At 42.3% G+C, this 22,856-nt stretch overlaps 1 protein-coding gene across 1 annotated transcript in view; it reads right to left on the bottom strand.

Moving 5' to 3' along the window:
- The window catches only part of CELF4 (CUGBP, Elav-like family member 4), a 695,746-nt gene that overhangs the window by 282,826 nt on the left and 390,064 nt on the right, over positions 1–22,856 (bottom strand). The window contains exon 4 of the mRNA XM_009331557.1: positions 3,724–3,775. Within this exon, the coding sequence (XP_009329832.1) occupies positions 3,724–3,775 (52 nt within the window). The remainder of the gene's footprint in view (positions 1–3,723; positions 3,776–22,856) is intronic.

The following is a 22,856-nucleotide window of genomic DNA, read 5'->3' as shown; positions in this document are numbered from 1 at the left end:
CCCTAATTTTGCAAAACTTTAAGTCACTGATATCTACAGACTATTTTTAGAGCTGAATAGAAGACAAGAAACCAAGAAAAATCATCAACAACAGGATGAAAGTAATAGAAAATTCTATCAGTTTAATTGGGATTTGTCATGTTCAGAATTTAACATGGAGTTATAGTTTACAACCCTAAAACCATATTGGACTACCTAATCTATGGCGAAGTAGTTTCTGTATAGTCAAGTTAAATGTGCACAACAAAAAGGCCAATGAGAGTTTTTAAGATACCCTTAATAGAGCTAGAGTTGTGTTCTTACTTTTTAAGAATGAAATACAGAGTTGTTGCCTTTTATCACATTCTATCAATTCCATCACTGCTAAAGTCTCTATAAAATGTCAAAGGACTCTGACCTTCCAGTCAGGTATTTGAAGCTTCATGAAACATTTTGTAGAAGGAATATCCATATATAAAATTTTGTATCTTAACTATACACACAGGCACATACGGGCAGAAATGCAAAATGCAAAATTTTCCCATTAATTTAGACTGTTTCCCTAGAGAAATGTACTGAGAATACATTCATTTCTAGTTCCTGTGAGATTAGGCAAATGTAAATAATGCCAGTTTTTATTGAAAAGGATTGCACTCTTTGTCTTGTTCCTAGTCCAATATGGGGATTTACAAACAAAATAATAAAACCAGCAAAACTAATAAGGGGCACTCAGCATTTCCATTTTGTTGGGTTGAGTGTAGTTTGTGCCAAGCAACATTTTGAATTCTTCCCCAAACCTAGGTGGTCTGATAGTCTAAATTCTTACTCACACACACTAAGAGCTAAAACACCCGCTTTCCGTTCAACTGAGAATAAAGACACAGGAAGGGTTAAAGACCAACAAAATCCAGATGCCAGAACAACAGGAAAAAATGCTGAGCAGAATGTGACTGGTGGGGGAGAGTAAATTTCGGACTCCCATCAGCTTTGGGTTGTGGGAGAACTTACTGGAAAAATCAAAGATTCGTGTTTTAGCAAAATGCAAATATTTGTCCCTATATAAAACAAAATCTAACTTCCTCAAGAATACCGCTCACCATTTCCAGTAGAAGCCTCCTTGCAAACTACAGTTTCAAACAGCACTGCATTCTTTCTTTAATACTTTGTCCTGGCACCAAAACTCCCCATAAGCCAGAAGACAGAGCTGTATTCAGCGCGTGGGCTTTGGGCAGATGGAAGACTTGTGCTGTGCAGGAGAGCTGCTTCATCTTCCAAGCCCCACTCTTCCCTCAGTCCCATCCTGATACACGGATGGGATATAAGAAGCTACAACTTAAGTTTCTTTGTTGTTGAAGTTGACCTTTATCTTGCAGCCCTAATGAAGTCTTTTGATGGGCTCCTAAGATACATAGCCTCCTTTTTAGCATTCTCTTTGCCATGCCTGCTTTAACCCATGGGCTTGCAAAGAACCTAAGTTTTCACACAATGCCTCCCTTGAGTGCCAATTGTTCTTTTCTCCCATAGTTGCCCTTGAGTCATGCCATCCTGAAACATCATCAGCCCAAAAGCAGCTTGTCAGTGGGGAATTAGGGCAACGTGTCTTTCACGACAACGATGAGTGCACCCGCTTGGCCCCTGCATTATGATCACCACCGATAGGAGCAATATGGGAGCGGAGAGGGTGAGAAAGATGAGGTTTGTGTCTGTTGGGGAGATAATTAGCTAAAATACAATGGGGAGGGAACCACTGGTGTGACAGATCATGTGGAATCAAACTGCCACCAGAGCTCTTTGCAGTTCAAACCATCCCTCCTGAAAGCAGCTTCTCTTAGCAGAGTTTGAAAACCCTTCCCAGAAAGCCAGACATGTGTTCTCTATTAGTGATTTGCATTTAAAAAAAAAAAAAAAAGTGATTGGGAGCTACATACCCTGTAGGCATACTAAGCAAATTGGCCAGCCTAATTATTATTTTTTGGTATGTCTAATTAAATAGACAAAAGGCCCTCCCTTCACTCTCGCTGTCGGCATGAACTCCACTGGAATGTGCATAATGTCCCTTCATTTGCCCAGGCAGCTGAGCCTTTCCCTTTTCCCCTAGGAGATCGGCGTTGACAACCGCCCATGGCTTGCTTACCCACTCCTACTCAGACACGGAGTCAGATCATCAGACAGGAAGGGAAAGTGGGTAAATTGACTGGGTTCTGTTAAAAACCACCAGACGATGCCATACGATGTGACATGCCTTTGTTGCATGTTAGAAATGTACCATGGCCCTTGATAGCAGAACTTGCCATCGCAGAGCCCATCAAATACTTTCTGTCCAGTGTTGGCCAAATTCCCCCAAATTTACTTTACAGGGGCCTCTGAAAGTGCAATATTTATCCCTGCGCTTTCTGGCATTTTTCCAGCACTCAGCTCTTCTCCTGCTCTACAGTTACACGGCACCACAGCCCTTCCTTACAGAGCCTCTGTCGACCTGCCGGTTTCACCACTCCGTTACACCAGCCCTTTAACTACAAGCTACGTACAAAGTCTTCCAATGACTTGAGTCACTGGAGAGTTTCAGCCTCACACTGACGCAGTCAAAGCCTCTGGAATCCAAAGCTTTCAACTGAAAAAAGAACACAATTTCAGTGCCTTTTGTCTGTGAGGCATTTTACTCCTTTTAAGTAGTTGTTGCCGGGGATTTCCACTAATGCCAGCACAAAGATAAGTCGTCCCATAAATGAGGAAGAGCTTACGTCCATGGTGGAAATTAAAGAGTTTTCACACATCTGAGCCACACCATTACTAAATGACAGAATCTACTCCCACATTTATATGATACATAAGCACTAGTGTTTTTACTGCAAAAGCCTCTCCTTTTTTTCCACAAAGAGATAGGGATAGAGAGGAAGGAAACACCATGTCATTATATATATGTGTGTGTATATATATAAATGTACAGATGTAAGGAAAAAAAGCAGAATGGTAATTTATCCAGCATAACGGACCATCTCACATTTTCTCAGTGAGCTCTGTTTGATGTGACAAACAGGCCCCTATTAGAAGAGTACGGTGAAGTATCACTACATCAGTTCTGGTAGAAAACCTTTTACAGGAAACACCTTATCACTGGTAATCTATTGAACGGTCACTTAGCAAAGCCTTCCAAATCCACTGTGCAGGATGGAAAAGCAAAAGACCAGCTCCTGATTTCAACTACACCTGTGCAAATCCTGAATAACTCCCTGGGACTGAGAGAAGTCTTCAGTTTCCACAACAGGTTTATCCAGATAAGCTGATACAGGTGCAGAAAACTCTGCTACCTCAGAATTTGCTTTTTCCATAAGCAGAGTTGCTTCAGTCCAAGCAGAAACAACATGGTCAGAGAAACCATAAAATATCTGTTTTATCCCAACAAAATTAAACACCTCTGCAGCTCAGCCCAACATAGGTCTGAAAAACCTACATTGCCGTCACCACTGTTAAACTTGGTTAAGTCAGCGCCTGATGCTTCATTTCTTAACGAGGCAGTTATTTGTTTCCCAGGCAATCGCTGGCACCTGCCTGCCTTTTAAAATCAAATAATAATTGAATATGAGGAAAGCGAGACGAAGTAAAGGAGATTTAATAAAGAGAATCTTTGCTGCAGAGGGAATTTCTTTGGCAGTGATTACGTTACTAATTGATCAGCACATTGCCTGAGAGAAGCCAGAGACAACAATTATACTTAGCACTGTGGCTGAAAGCAATGCAGTCAACTACCTCCTCGGCTTTCGCTGTCCGCTGGTTTCACCTGGATCGGTCTGTTCATCTGTAAGAAAAAGCAAAGAGAGACACATAATTAATGGGGGAATCAAACATTCATATACAGAGGCTTGCTTTGGTTTTTTACCATGCATCATAGTTAGCACCAGAATTTACTCCAGGAGGTGGGGGGGGGGAAGCAATTTGTAAGCAAAGAAGTAACCACAGAGTACAGGCTGCTTCTTGGTCCGAGGTAAATCAGTGTCACCCCATCTACTTGACAGGGCCTCTGTTGAATCACACAGGTCATGAAATTTTAAACATAACTTTTTAAATTACTAATAGTTTCCTGTGGAAACACTACTGTGTCAGAGCAGAAATGCTTTGTCAGAACATCAGGATCAGTGAAACTTTAATTGCAAAGATTTCTTGAGATTGGCATGATGAAAAGAAAATGAAAAATTGAATTCCACCTGCACTGTTAGCTCAGTAGAACAGTCACCTGTAACATAGCAGACTCCATTTCATACATGGGGAATGGGATTTGGATCTGGTTTGTCCACATGCTGCAGGAGTGCTGGCTATTGAGGATTTTTTTGTCAGGAGGGGATAGGATATGAGTTAAAACATCTCCCTCTATTGCTTTTTCAAACACTTTTTTTCCTTTCTCACATCAGAATATAAGCAAGAATAAAAACCTTGTCACGGTGCTGTGAATAGGTTTTCTGTTCTCCAACTCATCCCTCTCTCTCAACAAAAGCATTGGGGAACCATCATTATCCCCAGAGCTGCTCACTCCCAGGAGAGAGGGCAACAGATGTCCATGATCATCTTCACTGGTAGTGCCTAACAGGATGTGGATGTCTGATGAACAGAGGTGAGGATACACCCCTCCTGTTAATAGCTGGAGATGCAGATTGGAGCAGAACCAGCTGAGATTTTAATCTGAAAGCCCTTCCCTGCCTTTTCCTCCATGTCACTTAAAGCAATCCATACACTATGTAGATGAACTATTCAAAATATCTTTCTGTGTGTGACCACCCCCGAGTGGAATGAAATTATCCTTTAGATTTGGCAACCAAAGAAAGTGCAAGTTCAAACAGGCATCACAAGGAGCAGGAAGTCAGAAGGCAATGGGAATCTCCCAACATATTGCTTCCCAATAAAGTCAGGCCACAAATTGTCTGATGAGTGTCACAAGGTGCCTTCAGGTGACACTGTCCCTCCCTTATTTGTGGCTAATCACAGTTGGGCAGCAAGGCTGTTAGTTTTCTTTTTTCTTTTTTTCCTAATTTCCCTTTTTTTTGAAAGTAGTTCATAATAATTTAGATTTATTCTAATTGCTCTGCACACATATTTAGTAATAAAAAGTTCTCAAGCTGGCTGACAAGTAGGTTAAGATGATGGAGAGCCTAGCAGATCCTGCTGCATTGTTGTCTCAAGAGGAAAATGTACTTAGCCATAAACTGACTACAGTTAGACTCGCACTCAGGAAGAGAAGGATCAATGGCTCCAGACGCTACTGAGCAATTTCTGCTCTCCTGTATGCCTGTATCATCCAACAAACTCCAGGCAGTTGAAATGCTAAAACCAACAAAGAATTTGGTACCGGATAAACCTTGTATCAGCCTCTGCTTCTGCAACTGTAAAGACAAGACCTGTCGCTGATACACATATCACAAGATATTAGCAGGGCCAGAGGCGATGTATTTAGCAGCAAGCAGGGTGGACATCCTGCCACAGGGCTTCTGTAACCACATGTGAGCAGCTAGCTGTTACAGACATTTAAAGATCTCACATCACAGAGGTGAGGAGGGTAATTCATGTCATGTAACTCCAAATGTCTAAAAAGTGTAATTATAAGCCACTCTTAAGATTGGTGTCTGAGAAGAAAAGAATGAGTGGTCTTCTGCAGTGCCTGTTCCTCTCCACTGATCGTAAAGGTAGTCTATGCAGTTACAGTTAGGTGAGATGAACCCCATCTTGGTTCTCATGTGCAGGATAACGAAGCCAAACTATCCAGTTACTGTGCTTTAGCTTCCCCCAGCTGCTCAACCACTGCAATTGGTTTGCGTTTACAGCAGGTTGGTGTTGACACCATCCACGTACCAAGGTCTCACTTGAGAGCTGTTAACTTTTGATAGCTGCACTCACACTATATGTTATGGGTTCCTAACATGGACACAATGGTTAATCTAACTCCAATGGTCAGAGGAGGGTGGTCAGCAGTCCCTGGTGCTCACTCCAAGACAGCCAGAACCTGCATCCCAAGCAGTCAGTAAGAGAAATAGTCACAGTAGACTGGAATTTATAGGTGGTGTGCTGCATACAGCCCTGAGAGGCAATGTCTGGAGTCCCAAATGGACACAGCCTTGCAGTGCAGAACATTCCATAAATCTACCAAGGTAGATGCTGATCTGAAGCCTGCTAAAGGCCATGAAAATCCCCACTGAACTTGAGCAAGCTTTGGATCCAACCTTTAGAAAAACTAGACAGAGTTCTTCCTACCTGTTGAGTTGGATGTGGTCAGCTGGCACAAGGCAGAGGAGATCATCAGACCCTTTAGCAAAAATGAGAGGACAATACTATTTGTTTGGTTTTGGATTTGTTTGTTTTGGGGTTTTTTTTGAGATTGGGGCATGGGAAAAAGAAGACAATCACCAAGAAAGGGAAAAAAATAGGGAGGGAATGAGCATCTAACAGAGGAAGATAAAACTGGGGAAATTAATAAGTAAAAGGCTAGTGTAATTGAATGTACATTATGTTTTATACACTTAACAATTTCTTTATAGACCAAAGAGAAAGTGCTGCCTGCACGGAGCCCATAATACAAATTGAGATCATCTTGACATGAAAGACACCAATTATAGGGAGAAACACTGAGAGGAAAATAATTAAGTTTCCTCTCTCCATCTATGGAACTTTTTTTTTTTTTTTTTTACACAGACACTCTGGGAGCAAGGAGCTGGCATAGGGAGCAGAAAAGGGCTAAGTGGGGAAATAAAATGGGTTTGATGCAAAGAAACCAAAGTTTATACTCCAAACTACAGTATTCTGAATAGTAGTTGGGGGAATATTGATATGGATATCTTTAATATCTGTCTTGTCTTGGTGGACCCTGAGAGTGTGCTAGGAGAAAGAAGATTTGCCGGTCAGCAAAACTGGTTAATACCATGGGTATCCACATAGGATCATAGGAACTACAGATGTGGCTGTGAGGTTTTATTGATCCCTATCACTAGAAGTCTTCAAAAGAGATCTGGCAACATAGAAAAGACCTAGGTTGGCTGATCCAGCATTTCAACTGACAGATGGACTGGATGAACTCTGTTAGGCTCTCCACTAGGATGAGCTACCCTTCTATCCATTGCAATGGTCCTTCTTTCCTCTGCCCATGGATTCTCGTTGTGCTCTCCTTTGAAATATAATCATGGTTCCTTATTCTATATTATCCCTATTGGGCTGCCACTGTGAAAGAAGTATACTGTTTTACCATTAGTTAACCCAGAAGAGTTTATCTCCTCTTTAGCCTCGCCCCTATTGGATAGGACCTGACTAAAAATTTTTATTTGCTATATAAACTGTGAAGATTCCTGACATTATGGTACCAGCGTGCCTAATAGTCATAAAACCATTATACATCAGGACAATATGTTTATCCTCATTCATGATTCAGAGTCCAATTTGGCCACAAATTTACTTTGAAGTGCCTCGCTCAACAGCAATGTCATAACACAGGTGTGCTGAGGGACCACTGAGGCACAAAGGGATTAAGGCAAGAGCCAAAAAAATTTAATCTGGGATTCTGGTTACATATGACAGACCCAGTTTTCAAAGGGGTGGCAAGCGGATGGCAAATCAGAGTTTTATTCACAACTGTGCTGCCAGTGTGGCCTCAGGCAAAGCCTGTGTCTCAGATTCCCTGTCTGTATTGGAAAATATGGGCTCTGGGTGCCACTGCAGATGTGAATCAGCCCCATTTCAGGAAGAGGGGTTGCACGTCCTTTTTCCACAAATGCCATAAGTGCTTGGGTTGATGGAGGAGTTAGAACTTCAGGTGCATCACACTTCTCATTTTCTTTTGATCCTTTGTACATTCATTTCTGCTGAAAACCACCTTTACTATCACCTTTGCACACCTTGGACAAGATGATCGTACTTGCTACAGTTCATACCTTTCATTTTGGCTTTTCCTTCCTTTTGCCTAAAACCAACCCATTCAGATAATGCCAGGTGTCATCCTCTCACACCAGCTTGCCGCTTGCCCCACCTACCCACACTCCAATCCTCCCTGCAAGTAGAACACGACATAATTTCTCATGTCCAATTACAGCCACCATGGTGCCACTGTTAAAAGACAGCTCAGGTACTCCTGGCAAAAAGGGTTTGAGTTACAAGAAGCGATGAATTACAGCAAGCCCTTTTTCAATTCTCTGCAGAAATGAAATGTCAGAGCTTGCTGTTGTATTTTTCCCAGCACCATCAGCTACAGGCCACGGCAGGAATTAGACAGGGGACAGACGCTTTTCTGCATCATGATTTTTTTTTTCCTAGGGTTGTCATTTTCTCCCCCACCAACCTTTTTCTGCTCCCTCTGGCTTTGATATTAATTTAGAGCAGGTAGAAGGGTCACCTGGGAAAGAAGAGTAGGAAGCAGAGACAGCTGATTTCTCCCTGTCTCCATCTTTCTTATCCTCACTGTTCCTACTACCCTTTCCTTTCTTGTCTCACTCACTTTTTCATTAGTCATTAATATACCTGGTGTTTCTAGCCAGGACTAAGGCCTTACCAGGCTTCAGAATGGGCAAATGCAGAGATAAGAAGAAGAAGAAAGGGGAAAAAAAAAAACGATGGAGACACCCTGAATAGCTTCAAATGTGATCTGAGACAGGAAGGAAAAGTGAGAAAAGGAGACTACTGGAGATCACTGAAATGCCACTAATGGTTAGGAAGATCATGTCTAAGGCAGAATAGAACTGTGTTGGAGATAATCTTCTGGTGTGCTTAAGGAATAAGTCACTTCAGGAGACAAAAAGTGATTCTAGACCTTGTATAATCTACAAGACCATGGAAGATGACCACAGTGATCATCTATCTAACTTTTTCCACCCCTTCTTAGAAGGCTTAACAAATTTGAGTACTCCCTGAGAACAGATTGGTGGGTTTGATTAAGGCTTTGTATCAAAAACTGTGAGGAAAGGTATTTTATTGTCCATGTTTCCTGAAGTTTCCAAAGAGCAAGTCTGGTACAATGTAGAAAGTAGAGGTGTTAACCTCCGACAAGGCCTGTTTCCAGATCTACACTGGCCTTTTGGATGAATTTGGACATATCGTTACATCTGTCTCTTTCTCAGCTTTCTCATCTGCCTCTTTCTCAGCTTTCTCTTCTGTACAATGAAGATAAAGATAACCTAATGTACCATGAAGGTGGTTGATGAAAAAAATGTATCTAAATGCTGGTGTTAAACAAACAAACATACATCCGGTCATTTCTATGCCTGAATTATGTGGACAGATATAATGGCAAATAACAAACTCTTCTTGCTCAGTCATGTTCTGTTGTGTTTGGTATTGTTCAGGCATCATCCTTCTAAATCAGTGATGAAACACTGTTGTGACCTAATCACAAAGGATAGAATGCTGATGTGAGCTAGCAGGTCTTACCAAATGCTTATTGGGCACTATTGCATCTCTGTAGATGCTGGCTAGCCTCATGGAAGAAAATCCCATCCCAGAATAACTTGCTTCCTAAAATGCCATGCAGTTCTTGGTGATCTCATAACATAGCTCAGATGTTAATTGGAGGTATGAATAGTTTAATAACTGCCCTGAAATTTCCAGAAAATATGGTTACTCCTTATTTCTTCAGTGGGAAAGGTTTTTCTGTTCAAAATCTCCCCTCAAAACACTAGGAGGAATTTCATTTTACCACATTTGCCAACTTTTTGGGGGTCTGCCATGTATACAATAGTAATTCCTCTGAAGTCAACACAGCTATTTATGTGAGTAAAGGTACTGGCAGGAATGCGTTTGTAGGAGTGGGTCATAACTTTTAAAGCATTGAGCAAAATCAGCTGTGATTGAAGGCCCTAAGGAAATGCAAAGTATATTAGCGTCAAAGTTGGAAAGGCCAAGAAAATCACCTACAATTGAATTGTGTGTGTGTAATTGCAAAGTTCAAGTAAATCACTCTGTAACTGATTCTGAGTGACATAAATGAATTACAGTGATCTAAACTAGATAGCCATAAGAGTGAATCCAAAGCAATCTCCTCTCTCTGAAGAAAAAAACAAAGTTAGGGCCCAGGTCCTCAGCTCAGGGAAATTTCTGCGCATGTCACAGAATCAGGAAAGCTGCTTCGACATAGGTTAGCTACATAGCCAGCCTTCCGTATTTGTATATTGCAGCTATAAGGCATAGAGCAAAAACCTCCCCCCATGGGAACAGAGGTAAGTGCTGTGGTTGCATGAATTGCTGTGTGATTACACATTAAGCATACTTTTGTGTGGGCAGTGCAAACTGATACAATGTTGGATTAATGAAAGAGTAGGGAGAGGAAATGTTTTAGAAAGTTTGGTGAAAAAAATCACATTGGCTTGCCTTGTGGGAAGCACTCAGTAGTAATGCATTGCATCTGAAATGACTCTACCCTAAACCTTATCTGGGTAATGGACTCTTAATTCCTCCCTACCACCCTCTTCCCTGCCTGACGAGATGTGTGTCATAGACATGTACACAAATAGATGAGAAGGCCTGAAATGGGAATGTATGAGATATGAAAAAAAAATCTTGAAGGGTCTGACCTTTACAAATCAGTCAATGCTCTGTTGCCTACCCCTGAGAATGATTGCTACCGGCCATCCCTGCACTCTGAGAGTATTTTCTATATATCATATAAAACACATTATAATCCATCCGTCTAACTATCGATTCATCTTTCCACTTGTCTTGTGTATATAGATGAACCTAGATGGGGCTTAAGTTCAGTTCAGGTTCATGTGCAGAAGCCTATGGCTTCAAATCCAAAACTTTCTCCCCACAAAACGGTTTGGGCTTGAATTTGAAGAAACTGCTGATCTTGTTAATAGCAAAATAAAACATTTCCAATACAACAAATCCTTTGGTTTGTACTTGGGGAAGCTGAGTATGTAGTGCTCAACCTCACTGTGCCTGTGGTTTTATACGAAGTGGGAAGGGGTAAAGGGGGAACACGCCTTGGCGGGTTTAAGGACAGTAAGAGGAACAAAACACAGGATGCTTGGAACTGCACCTTGTTTTCCAAAACAAGAGAGACAGCACTGGGGTTTTTTTAGTATTTATATCTTATAAGTACTGTTTCATATGCAAATCTGCACGTGAAAGAGACAGCAGGAGATCCCCTTAAAGCTTTGGTCAGTCACACAGTAAAAATGATGTTGGATAGGTCTACATTCAGCTGCTACACTGTACCACCACATACACAGTGTGCCCTAAGGTACTGGTGCCCTGGTCATCTGAATGGGTATTTATTTGCACTCATGGATCTTGCCTGGCTTGTGCCCTTGACCTTTCTTTCCTGGGAAAGAAGGGGGCCTGGTGGATGCTGACTTCAGCTTGGGAAATGTGGCTGTAGTCCCAGACCCCTTGCATATGTGAGAAGTCCCTGGACATTCAGTGAGTATACTCAAGCATGTAAAGAGTCACAGGATTGGCCCACTGGTGATGCTAAGCTATATAAAAGGGTCTATTTGTCTGTGTATCCTGACAGCAGAGGTATAAGTTTTGAAGGGACACCCTGCTCATTAAATCTAGTTCCCTGCTGCTACTATGAGCAATCACAATGTGAAATTCTGTTCATAAACACATCAAATTCTAATGTAAAACTAAGTAAGTCTTTTACTGTCCTTTCCTCCTTTCTTCCCTTATATCAGTAGGGATAAGCTTTCCCACAATCTCACCTCTCTTCTAATTTCCCACTTGAGTTTATTTCAAGATAATTTACATTCAATTTTAAAATGTGCCCAAACCACCTTTTATCTAAAATCATTCTGCTCTATCACTGGCATTTTCTATTAGCCAACTCTGCATGCATTTAGTAGAAAGCAACCACATTCTCTTTTATCCTAGATATTGTGATCACAAACTCTTCCAGGGCAGAGCAACAGCATAATCCACACATATGAAGGTAGTCCCTATAGATACAACCAAGATAGCCTTAAACTACCCAGAATGGCTAACAAGTAACTGTATCTAGGTGGCAACACAGAACTTAAATGAGTGATGCGAATATGTGCCAAGGGTCCTAGATCAATTGGGCAATGTGTACTCAGCTCAGGTGTTTGTGGTTTTATGTTTATCTGTGCCTGCATTGTCTAGCTGAAAGCTTGCTCTCAGACCTTGTGTTTGAGTTGTCTCATAGATGCTCCCTGTGTTGGTATGCTCTGAGGCTGCCCAGCACTGCCTGCAGCTGGCGCTCATCCAGGCAGAGGCACAGTTTGGAGTATGCTCAGGAGATGCCTTGGTGAGGAAGTGCAGATAAGGGGGAAGGTAGGGTGTTGTCTGCGTATGGGCCATGTCATGATTTTGTACGTGTTGGGCACACTCCACAGAGGCCAGAGACCTTTTCAGGATGGACGTGAGCAGGGCAGGCAAGCAGGCCAGAGAGACAGATGTACTACTCAAGGCATTATAGACATAACCCCTGCCACTCACTTAGAGATCAACATCTGTTGTCGTCTTTTCCTTATCCTGAGCCCATGACCTCTGGCTGTTGGCACTTCCCTGCTGTGCTCTTCCCTCTCTAAGCTTTATCTCTTCTTCTGAAGCAAGATCCAAATGCTACCTTTGCCACTAATGGTTGCTTGGCTTGACTCTGCAGACTTTAGGCAAGGCCAAGCTCCCATTGACTTCAGTGCTTTGAGTGCAAAAGGAGCTTGGCCACCATCCATCCAAGATGATTAGACCTTCTGTACTTGTAGCTTTGTATGCCTGGCCACAAAGATAAGAACCACAGCCAGCCCTTTTGCCCATGGAGAAATGTTTTCCACAGCACTGCCATTTAACAAACGGAGAAAGCAGTGTAAATTAACTAGCTGCTTTCACCCACTGCCAGAATCATGAAATAAAGGCTCTCCACTGATATAAATGTGCAGGTAGCCTCAGGGCCTGAATTAAAGCATAGCCTCCCCAGGAACTGGAAGAGGCTATCACAGGGTTAAGGTTGCAAGCAGGGTTTTCCTTGGTACTGGATTAGCTCTGCTCTGAGCCAGAAAGTGATTTTCCCCCAGCACTGGTCCTGCTTTCAACGGTGACATGTGTTCACTCTCTTCCTTCCACCCTAATTTCCCTTCACCCAAGGGTTAAGGTCATCTCTGGAGTAAGCTTGCTGCAGGATAACAGATAGCAGTCCATTACCTCAGTCCTGCACCCCAGGAGGACCAGACCTAAACCTATTCCAAGCAGGTTGTTGTGGCATTTCTGAAGCATAGGGGCTTCCTTCTCAAGACATATCCCTATCATGATACAGGTGGTATGGTTGTGCTCTCCTTTCAGTTCTATTAATGGAAAAATATAATCTAATTATTTTAAGATAACCTGAAATAAGCCCCATTTAAGCAGGAAAAAAACCCCCAGCAGCCATGCCACCTTCTCCACTGGTTTGTCTAAACTGATTTGAAATCACATCTCAAATTAGATGTGTGAAAACCTTGCCTAAAAGGTAAACCCCTTATCTGTGCACTGGATCGGGGCTGCCATTCCTGAATGAGCTGGCAAAAGGAAAATAACAAAAAATAATTTAAAAAAACCCCAATGAAACAAGGAAAGACTCAGGGAAAGAATAAGATTATCTTAATCTTGACAGTGCAGCTTTAAAGAAAATCTTCTGTGAAAGGACTTAGAGCATTAACTTTTTCTTCAGTCCTCTTTCACAGCTAAGAAATGCATATTAGGGGGGGATTTTAAGCCCATCCAGCCGCCCAAGTTAGTCCTCTGTTCCTAACACCAAATGAATAAGCACAAGCAGGAACATTGCAAATATTAGTACAGCGTTCAAGAAGAGGAGAAAACAAAAATCCTTAGCTTCCCAAACATTTCCTGAATTGGGAAAAGCATAGAAGGCTTAAAAAACAAAACAAAACTCCACAATCTTTCCAGATTCCAGATCCTCAGAGCCAATGCAATTCCTTGTGCTCTTTTCAGCCCATACAAAATCAGGCTCTCCAGCGCAAAACGAGCTACCCCTCACACCCATCTATGTATAACTGGTATCATCTGGTCCTATGTTTTGACAATTATCTATAACATAATTACCAGGCTGATGAGTATCACTGATTAATTATGCCATCCTTCATAGTTGATCTGGGTACTTACAATAAACAAACACCCTGGTTGCGTAAGAAAGGTGATTTTCTATGTCTGTTCCAGCCAGAAAGGCTAGCAATCTCATTCCACCATGTAGGGATGTAGTCGGAGACTCCCAGGGATTCATTTTTAAGCTGTCATTCATGTGGAGCTGCTTCTCTTCAGGTCCCTGACTACACTCTGTTTTCCCCCCTCCCGAATGATAAATATTTCCTCTCCGCTGAGAGCTATCCAACAAGAGCAATGTCTGATACTAATGCATCGTTGATGCTTTCCTCCTCTAATTATGCCTAAATATTGCCTTTCTTTCTTTTCCTCCCTGAACAACCACTTTTTTTTTTTTTTTTTTTTTTGCATCAACATGTACCAAAGCATTAAACAAGACATTCCATTAATTTCTTCATCATCATAACTTAAGCCTGGGACATACCCTTTAAATATTCATTCAGCTATGAAAACTGGGCATTAAAATTTTAATAATGTCAAGCTCATTTGAACTGAGCTCCTGGGGGACTATTACGATACAATTAGAATAAATATGATGATTGATTTGGTGTAAAGGTTCACCTGTCCACATCTGTTAGTGGCCGGGAGCAGCATGCCACCTCTGGCATCACAGCTGATAGCTCCAAGTTATTTACTCCCTTCCTCCTCACCCCCATTTGCTTTTCACTTGCTTGCGAGCTTGGCCCCCTCACTTGCTTGCATAGCTTGCGCAGATTGGGTAAAGTTGGAAGAGGCAAACCAGAGAGGCCTCATTGAGAAGAGACAGCTCATCCAACTGCATTTTCCTCCCTCTTTCCCCTTCTGTGCTGTGGCATTTGATTAAAGACAGAGCGTTGATCAGAGCCACTAGAAGTTCAGCTATAAACTTTCTGGTGGTATTAGCCATTAACCTTTTTACAATATGTTTCTGAACTCCCAGGGTCTGATTCTTCTGTGTGGATCGGTAGCAAGCCTGAACAGCAATGACATGTTTGAACCAGCGCGGAGGAGACCAAGGGTTGCTGCTTTCTAGCTGCATCCTTCCAAAATCACAACACAGAAATATTCTCAAGATGTGACGCTGAGAGTAAAAAAAAAACACAGAGAGGGAAACCGAGCAAGAAATCACGCTACTTAAGGAACCTTCTGTTTCAAACACAGGATGTTCTCAAATACACAGGCAGATAATTAAAAGATTTTGGTCCACTGGGTGCTGAGCATATTTGAAAACTTGGACCAGATTGTACTTTCTCTCTCTCTGCAGCATGAATTTGGTGCTACATGGTGTAAATATGAAATGAGATAAACTGGAGCCATGACCACTGAGAACAATCATAAGGGGTTTTTTTTAGATCATCTACTTTAAATAAACTACTCATTAATTCTTTGAATTAGCGTACAATGAAAACCTCTCTGTATTTAAAGGTAACCCTGATCTAGCCCTGCTTACAAGCACTGCCAGTGTTTCTAGCTTTTGGGGCTTTACCATCAGTCTCCTGACATACAGCGTTTTCCTTAAATCCTCAACTTCTGGACCCAAGCAACTTTTTAACAAGAATTTTAATTCCAGAATTAAAGAAAATTCTTAATGCTCAAAATACAGCTCAAAGAAAATGAATACATTAAAATACAATCTCTTATTTATATTGTCATATCATACATGATTGCTCGAGATAATTTATGATTGATGCATCTTTGCAGTAGGCAATGTGAATTATTAGAAGCATTATTTGCTTTTCACTGTTTTAAGTTGTTTCTTTCCTCTCTGTACTTTGCTTAAAGCAGATACGGATTCTAAATCTGCCACTTTCTTTTTCAAATTCAAATCAAGTCCAGATCCTGTTCCTATTCACCATCTCTACTTCTGCATTGTTTACTTTTCAAAACCTAGTAAAAATATATAAAGCTGTCCCAAAAAACTTTTTCTGCTGGAAACTAAAGAAAACAAAAATACTTTGACTAAATTTTATAGAACAAAAATGTACATACATAAATCTTTAGACAAAATCCTTACATTTAGGATCTGCTCTTATTGTCAGCAGCTCATTGTTGCTTCTGTATGATGGACCTGACACTTAATTTACTTTACTTAGCAAGGAAACATAATACCTCATGGTAACAATCACTTGAGATCAACAGGTCTGTCTTTAGTGTTGGCTATTGCTCTCCAAGAAGATCTTTGCCATTTACTTTGTTACCAAGATACTTCTAACCATAATTCTTGTGCCTTATGTACAACGACTTTTCCCATCTGAACCCTTTCATCCTTGCAGTCTCTGCATGAAAGATCGTAGGTACCCAGGTCTAGTTAGATGAGCTCCTGTGACCATCCTTGTTATTGCTGTCAGATCACATAACTGAGGAGACACAGGTGACACAAGTGTGGGTGTTTCTACCCTGACAGTGAAAAGTAAAATTTCTTGGGTTAACACAGTTGTGGGAAATGATGGCAATGAATTGGTGCTGACTTTTGAAACCGTGCCTGTTTAATTCCCAAAAGGACCCAGAAGCACAAGACAACCACAGCAAGCACTAAAGACAGTTAAAAAAGGTACTTATGTGTAGTGGGTTTAACCTACTCCTGTAAGATTTCTATGTTCCTTTGGGGTCTCTCTCCCTGTCCCTCCCCCCCAAAAAAAAAAAAGGAAGATGTTTTAAAATAAACTCAGCCCATTACATATTACAATATGGAGACAGGAAAGGGAGATAATGGTGACTTGCAGAAGGAAAGGAGCAATTTGGAAAGTCTGAAGTCTACTTACTGTGAATGCAGAGTGTGGAAAGATACGGCCTTGAACTCTTTTATGAAGTCTATTACCTATCATCTTCTTCCCCACTTAGTTTCCTCCATGGAAAAAGGGGTTAGACAGTAATCTTTACCTTCAGGGCCCGTTGTGAGGATTAATTAGATATTATTCCTACAAAATTGTAAAGTTCTAAAATGCTATATAAGCTCTCAGTGTTATTACAATGTGCCATACTCTGCATAACGTATACTGTTGCAATATTACTCCTTGGTTGTTCAAGAGTACAGAACTGCTGCTTCTAATTGAGTTAATGGCTTCATAGATTGGTAATTTAATAAAACAGACTGCTTAAACCAGCAAGGTTTTGATTAAATGGGGTGTGTGCAAAGGGGAATTTATATTTGTTAGAGGCTTCATAAATCCAAGGTATCAAGGCACAGATAATGCTGGTATAATAGTCAATTATACAGAGAAGAAGGAAGGACAGAGCTGGAAACCATCTTGGACATTGGTGTCATGTACCGCTGTAGTCAGATAGTTTTGGCTGGTCTCAGGAGTATGCACAAGTAAGTGACAGTGTGCACATACAGATGAGACACTGCACTTCTCCCACTGCTCCCAGTGATTTTTTTAGAGACAAGGAGGCTATATCCTAGGTTATCATGCCCCTTACCTGACTTTAGAGAGAAATCAATTGTTTCTTTCCAGCTGGCCTTACCCCTAGTTTAGCTCTAATACTGGAAGGAAAATTGGAAATTTTGGGAGAGATCCTATTTGCTTAATTAAAAGACTTTGCTTGTACTTAAATCACAGATATCTTACGAAATGCCTTCCTGAAGTAAGCGCCTGGCCTTGCCCATGCAGAGAACCGAGCTGCTTGGAGACCTCCAGAGGGAGCTCTTGGCTGCCTAAATTCAGACAACTAAATTATGCAGACCCAATTTCCCAGATGGAGAAATTAAGGATTTACTCCGGGAAGCCTGCTTCATCAGGTACTTAAAATGTATTCAAAAGTTTGTTACTTCAGTACACAGACTGGATCGCACCTTTGACTCCAGCGATTGCCTGTCTGCAGTGATTTTGGACTGTGGGAGCAGCTCCAGGCGCTTCCACTGCATGCTGGAGTCAATAGGAAAAGTATGCCCTGAGCTTGGAAAAGCAAGGGAATGAATCCCTCCATCTTGACACTTTTCTGTGCTGTAAATGCCAATTCATAGCTGCTTCCGTACCACAGGTCAGCACCACTGAGAGTTAAAAGTTTTGTTCTTGCATCATCTCTCAAGAGCTCCAAGTCAGGCAAATCTGAAACCGAAGTGATCCTTTCTTTCATCCATGTGACCCTGACAAACAAAGTAAGCCAGGCACAGCTAGCCTGGCTATTTTGTATATAAAGAACAGCACCCACAAGCTAATGAGAAGCTTTTACGGCTGTTTGTTGAGCACTGATAGATAATCAGGAACAGGTCCAAGCTGCAAAATTTCATCTGTCAAAATGAGAAAAGCTGGGCAAAAACTTTCCATAATAGGGGACAGCCACAAAATTCAGATCCTGACACAAACACAGCCAGCTTAGGAGGGCGTATGGCAGTTGTGCTAGTGGCTGGGATTATATCTCGTTCAGAAATCTGGCTCAATTAAACAGTTACTCGCTTACATCTTTATCTGACCCAGCCAAGATCACCAGCCCAGACATCTGCACTTCTACAGGGCTCCATTCAGGAATGGGAAGCTGTTGGGGTTTCATCGGAGATGGGGATGCCTGACCCTGCAGATCCAACCAGACAATGGGGACCTGAGGCCAGGCGTGAGCCCTGAGCAGGCTTTCCGGCAGGCTGACCGGCATTTTATGGCTCCAAAGGAGCTGATGTCAGCACTTCCACTTCAGAGGGGAAGAGCTGGCTCAGCAGAAACAAAAAATATTAGGAGAGTGGGAAGTCCGACATCAAAACTGGATGTTTTCCCTTCTCCTTAAATGTTGTGCTCTGGTTCAATGGCAGGTTATTGGTCCTGGTATTTGTTAGTCTCTACCCTACCTTATGGCAGGGGTCAGGCTGCTTGATGAAAATTGTCCGCCTCAGCCTTAAAACCTGTGAACTTTGCTGAAGTTCAGGAAAGGTTTGTGCCCTCACAGAGCTTTGAGTAAAGACTCAGGACAATTTACTTGTGGCTTCAGGAACCGTGCTCGTTCCCCACAAAAATCGTATTGGAGCATCATCAGAAATGTTTCGATTAACATTAATTTCATGCTGGGCCAAATTGCCCATCTCTCCCCTGTGACAAGCTCCATTAAGCTAGTGCTGGACAAAGGGAATTCAAAATTCAGCTTCTTCACATGAGATGGTGTGTGCGTGTGTGTATGTGTGTGCTTTAACTAAATCATTTATGGTCAATAATGCCAGGTTATTATAGGTCAATAACTTTCAATTATTCACTAGCCTTGCTGTGCTCCCACTGTCAGGCAGCACACCGGCATGTCAGCTCTCGAGAAGCAAAAAGCTCATGATGGGAGCTTTGGAAAAGCCAGCATGAACACAGCTTGAGCAAATAAAAAGAAAACAGAGGAGAGAGAGTGTGAAAAGTTCTAGTTGCTCTCAAGAGTATCTTGGGGAACGTGTGTGACATACTCTCTCTTTCTCGTACATGCATGCACTCTCAGCCCCAAAATTCATTATTCCTGTGCTCCCAGCTGGTCAGATGTGAGGCAGTCCAGATCCCAGGGCTGCGTGACCACAGAGCTGGTCATGAGCAAACATTACCTCTCATTAAGGTCTACAAGCTTGGGCTTAATGCCACAGTAGCCTGCGGGTTGCCTAAGCTTTGTGTGTGGACAGTTAATGCTCACAGCTGCCTGCTCTGTACTGCGTACCCAAGGGAGGAAAAGTATCAGGTTTTTTTTTAAGTCAGGGTGCAAATATCAATAAAGAAACAAAAATGAAGAAATCAAAAATTGCAGGACAACATGAAAATTATATTTGCCCCAGTCACATACTGCACTGGCACTAATGCTCTGCCCTGTGTCTCATGAGAAAAGCGGTCAGGAGCCTCAAACGGCAGGCATGTGTAAATGAGAGTCTGTCCCAGTGGAGACTGCAAGAGGCAAAAGCCAGCCCTGTGATTTGGCAGCGACTTGTTTTGCTCCTGTGGAAGGTCTGAGCGTGCTGCTCCCAACCGAATGTTTTGAGATGACAAGACAGGATGCAGGAGTTGTGGGATGGGCTCACCTCTTGTAAAGGGCAACTGGTGGAAAATGAGCTTCTGCATGGAAAGTGAAAGCAGAGAATCAGTCACAGCCTGGGAGGGGAGACAAGGAAGAATAATTCTGCTTTTTCATTGAAAATGGGGTAACTAAGCTATCTGCCTAGAAGCCTTTTTGGCTCTTCGCTGAGCAGTGCGTTGACTCTACTTCCATCTAGCACTGAGTAGGTGCCTCCTGTATGAAACAGCTCGGCACTGATCACACTCTGTATGTGGAGAAGGACTTGGCTTAGGGGAAAAGTGTCGCCTTTTCCTGACGTCTCAGGTAGTGGCCACTGCTGGAGATAACATCCCCGGCAGCCTTGGCTTTGTTGACTCCCACGTCTGCACAGCTGCCATGGGCAATGAGGAGTTAACAGGAGCTCTGAAGAGCTGGTCCATTTTGAATGTGAATAATGGGAATACTCTCCTTCAATCGTGTATTCAGCACAGGGATGTACAGAGGTATAAAGTTAATCACTAGCTGGGCCACCCCTATTTCCAGAAAAAGAACTTTAATACCTCCTTTATCCAATGAAGTACCATTGTTATACCTGCATATTATGAAGGGTTTATTAAACCGGTGATAATCTATTCAAGATAAAGTGATCTGTATGGCCAACTGAGCACAGATCAGACAGAATGATGGGAGGTTATTGTTAAAATATGCAAATTCACATCCTATTGAAATGCAAACCCTCCAGATAAGATTTTTTAATAAATCTGGTCTTTTTTCACTGCATGAAGGTAACCTAATGTTTATTGACTTCAAGACCATATAATGGAACGTAATATCTATTAGTCAGATCCTTGCCTCTCTTTCGATTACTGGAGGTACATGTTCTGGCTCCCGAAGAATTTTTGTTTTATGGTTTGGTACAAAAGAAAAGAGATTAAAAACCCTGAAATTAATTAACTTCCTTCTACTCAACACCCCCCTTCCTCTTCAACTGCTGTCTTTAGTTACACAAGTAAAAGGAGGCAGTACCCATCAGCTGAGACACTGTCCACTGTTTTCAGTGTTAGGAAAAACAGCCAAAAGGAGAAATGCTGCTAATGCAGAACACCTCTGTACAACATAAGACAGAAATTAAGACTTTTGGATGCCTTCCTTAGGTTTCCTATTGCCATGCCAGAGAAAGTTGAGTCAAGTTTTGTTTCACCCTTCTGTAAAATAGGACTATGAAATAGCTTGACCTGACTTCTGTGCGTGTGTGTGTTTCTGGGTGTAAGACTTGTTTAATGTGTATATTCAGTGTGCTTTTATGAATTGTGGGGGACAGGTGGTTACAGAACCAGACACAGTTTCAGATACCAAAGCAGCAGCTGAAATAAAGGCTTTTTTTTTTAGTGAAATGCCAGTGCTGCGATAGCAAAAGTTGAGAACCCATTTCTGCTTAAAGGTTGCTTCTCCTCAAATGCTGGAAAATCTACATGCTGATATAGATTGATCTGAGATTTGGTATGTCTGGTGGAGGTGGAAGGTTTGTTTCTCCTTTCAAAGCGAAGGTCAGCACAGTGAAAGTATCCCAAAATACAGCTTCCTAGCTCCTTGGAAAAGCCCTGCCCATCTCAGAGAAGCTTTTTCATATTGCTGATAGGCTCTCCCAGCTGTTTTGTGGTCAAATCAGGATTGTGGTCATGTCTAAAATGATCTCATCCATTCAACATTTACCCCAGCTGGTTCTTGGTGTTCACAGAGTGGAAGCAGCGAGACAGAGGGAGGAGCTGAGCAGGGGCTGGTGTCACTGCAGCAGATGGGGCAGGCAGCTCAGCTATAGGCACATACAGGAGGGATTCAATATGCAACCGAAGATGTGCAAGCTGGGATGTGTAAACGGCTGCCTACACTTGGTTATCTGAAGCAGCTATGCCTTTTCTGACCCGTGCTGTTCTGCACAGACAGGACTATACAACAGTCCAGGGGTAGACTTTTTAAATATGGTCAAAAACCTTCATAAGTCTGGTCCTCTTTCTCACAGCAGACCTCTGGCTTCCATCGCAGCTGAAGAATAACCCAAGCTAAATTTTTCTGGACAGTTTGCCTATTAGGCTGAGGGGGATGTGCATAAAATGTGCTGCCTGCCTGTGTGTCTGTGGTGGGAACAGCAGTTTCCCATTTCCAGTCTGCACCGCTGCCAAAACACAGACCTTCTGCCCAGGCACCCTTCTCATCAGTCACTTCACTAGGTATACCACCAGTTACAAATTAGCACTTAATCAAGATAAATCCCATAGGAAGGATATGGATAATATGCAATGCATTAAGCCTGCAAATTAAGATGGTCTGATTTAGCCCTGGCTTTAAAACTCCCAAGCTTGCATTAGGACTAATGATGAATGGATGTACGTCCCTGGTTGGACAGGAGCTCTGTCAGGGCAAGGCTGCCCAGCAGTGACAGAGCCAGTGTGGAGCAAGTGCTCTGCTCAATGTTCACTAGGCCTTCCACACTCTCTCTGCTTGGGAATGTGCTTTTCCTTGCCGTGGATGGTTGTAATAGTGACACTTCTCCAGGATCTATTGACTTAATGGTCCTGGAGTTTATTAATGAAACCTAACTGAGGGCAGTGGCTGCTGGCATCATTTGCCCACTGATCAGAGTGGGGAAACTGAGGCACACGGAACCATATTTGGAAAGGCCGACCTGCACTGTGCCCAGGGCTTTCCATTCACTGGCTCTAAACAGGACCCTGTATGTCACCTTGCTTAGGCGCTTCAGTCATACTTGGGAGTCTCTTGTTCTTTCACTAACTAGCTGCAGGGATGTAGGTGACATTTCAGCTCTCAGTGTGGCCCAAGGTAGTTACAGCTCCGTGGCCTGAATTCTCCTAGCAGATTAG

Source organism: Pygoscelis adeliae, unplaced genomic scaffold, assembly GCF_000699105.1.
Source record: "Pygoscelis adeliae isolate BGI_AS28 unplaced genomic scaffold, ASM69910v1 Scaffold68, whole genome shotgun sequence".
In the NCBI taxonomy this organism is placed as follows: Eukaryota; Metazoa; Chordata; class Aves; order Sphenisciformes; family Spheniscidae; genus Pygoscelis; species Pygoscelis adeliae.
Note: the sequence above shows the minus strand (reverse complement) of the source record. Positions and strands in the feature narration are given on the sequence as shown.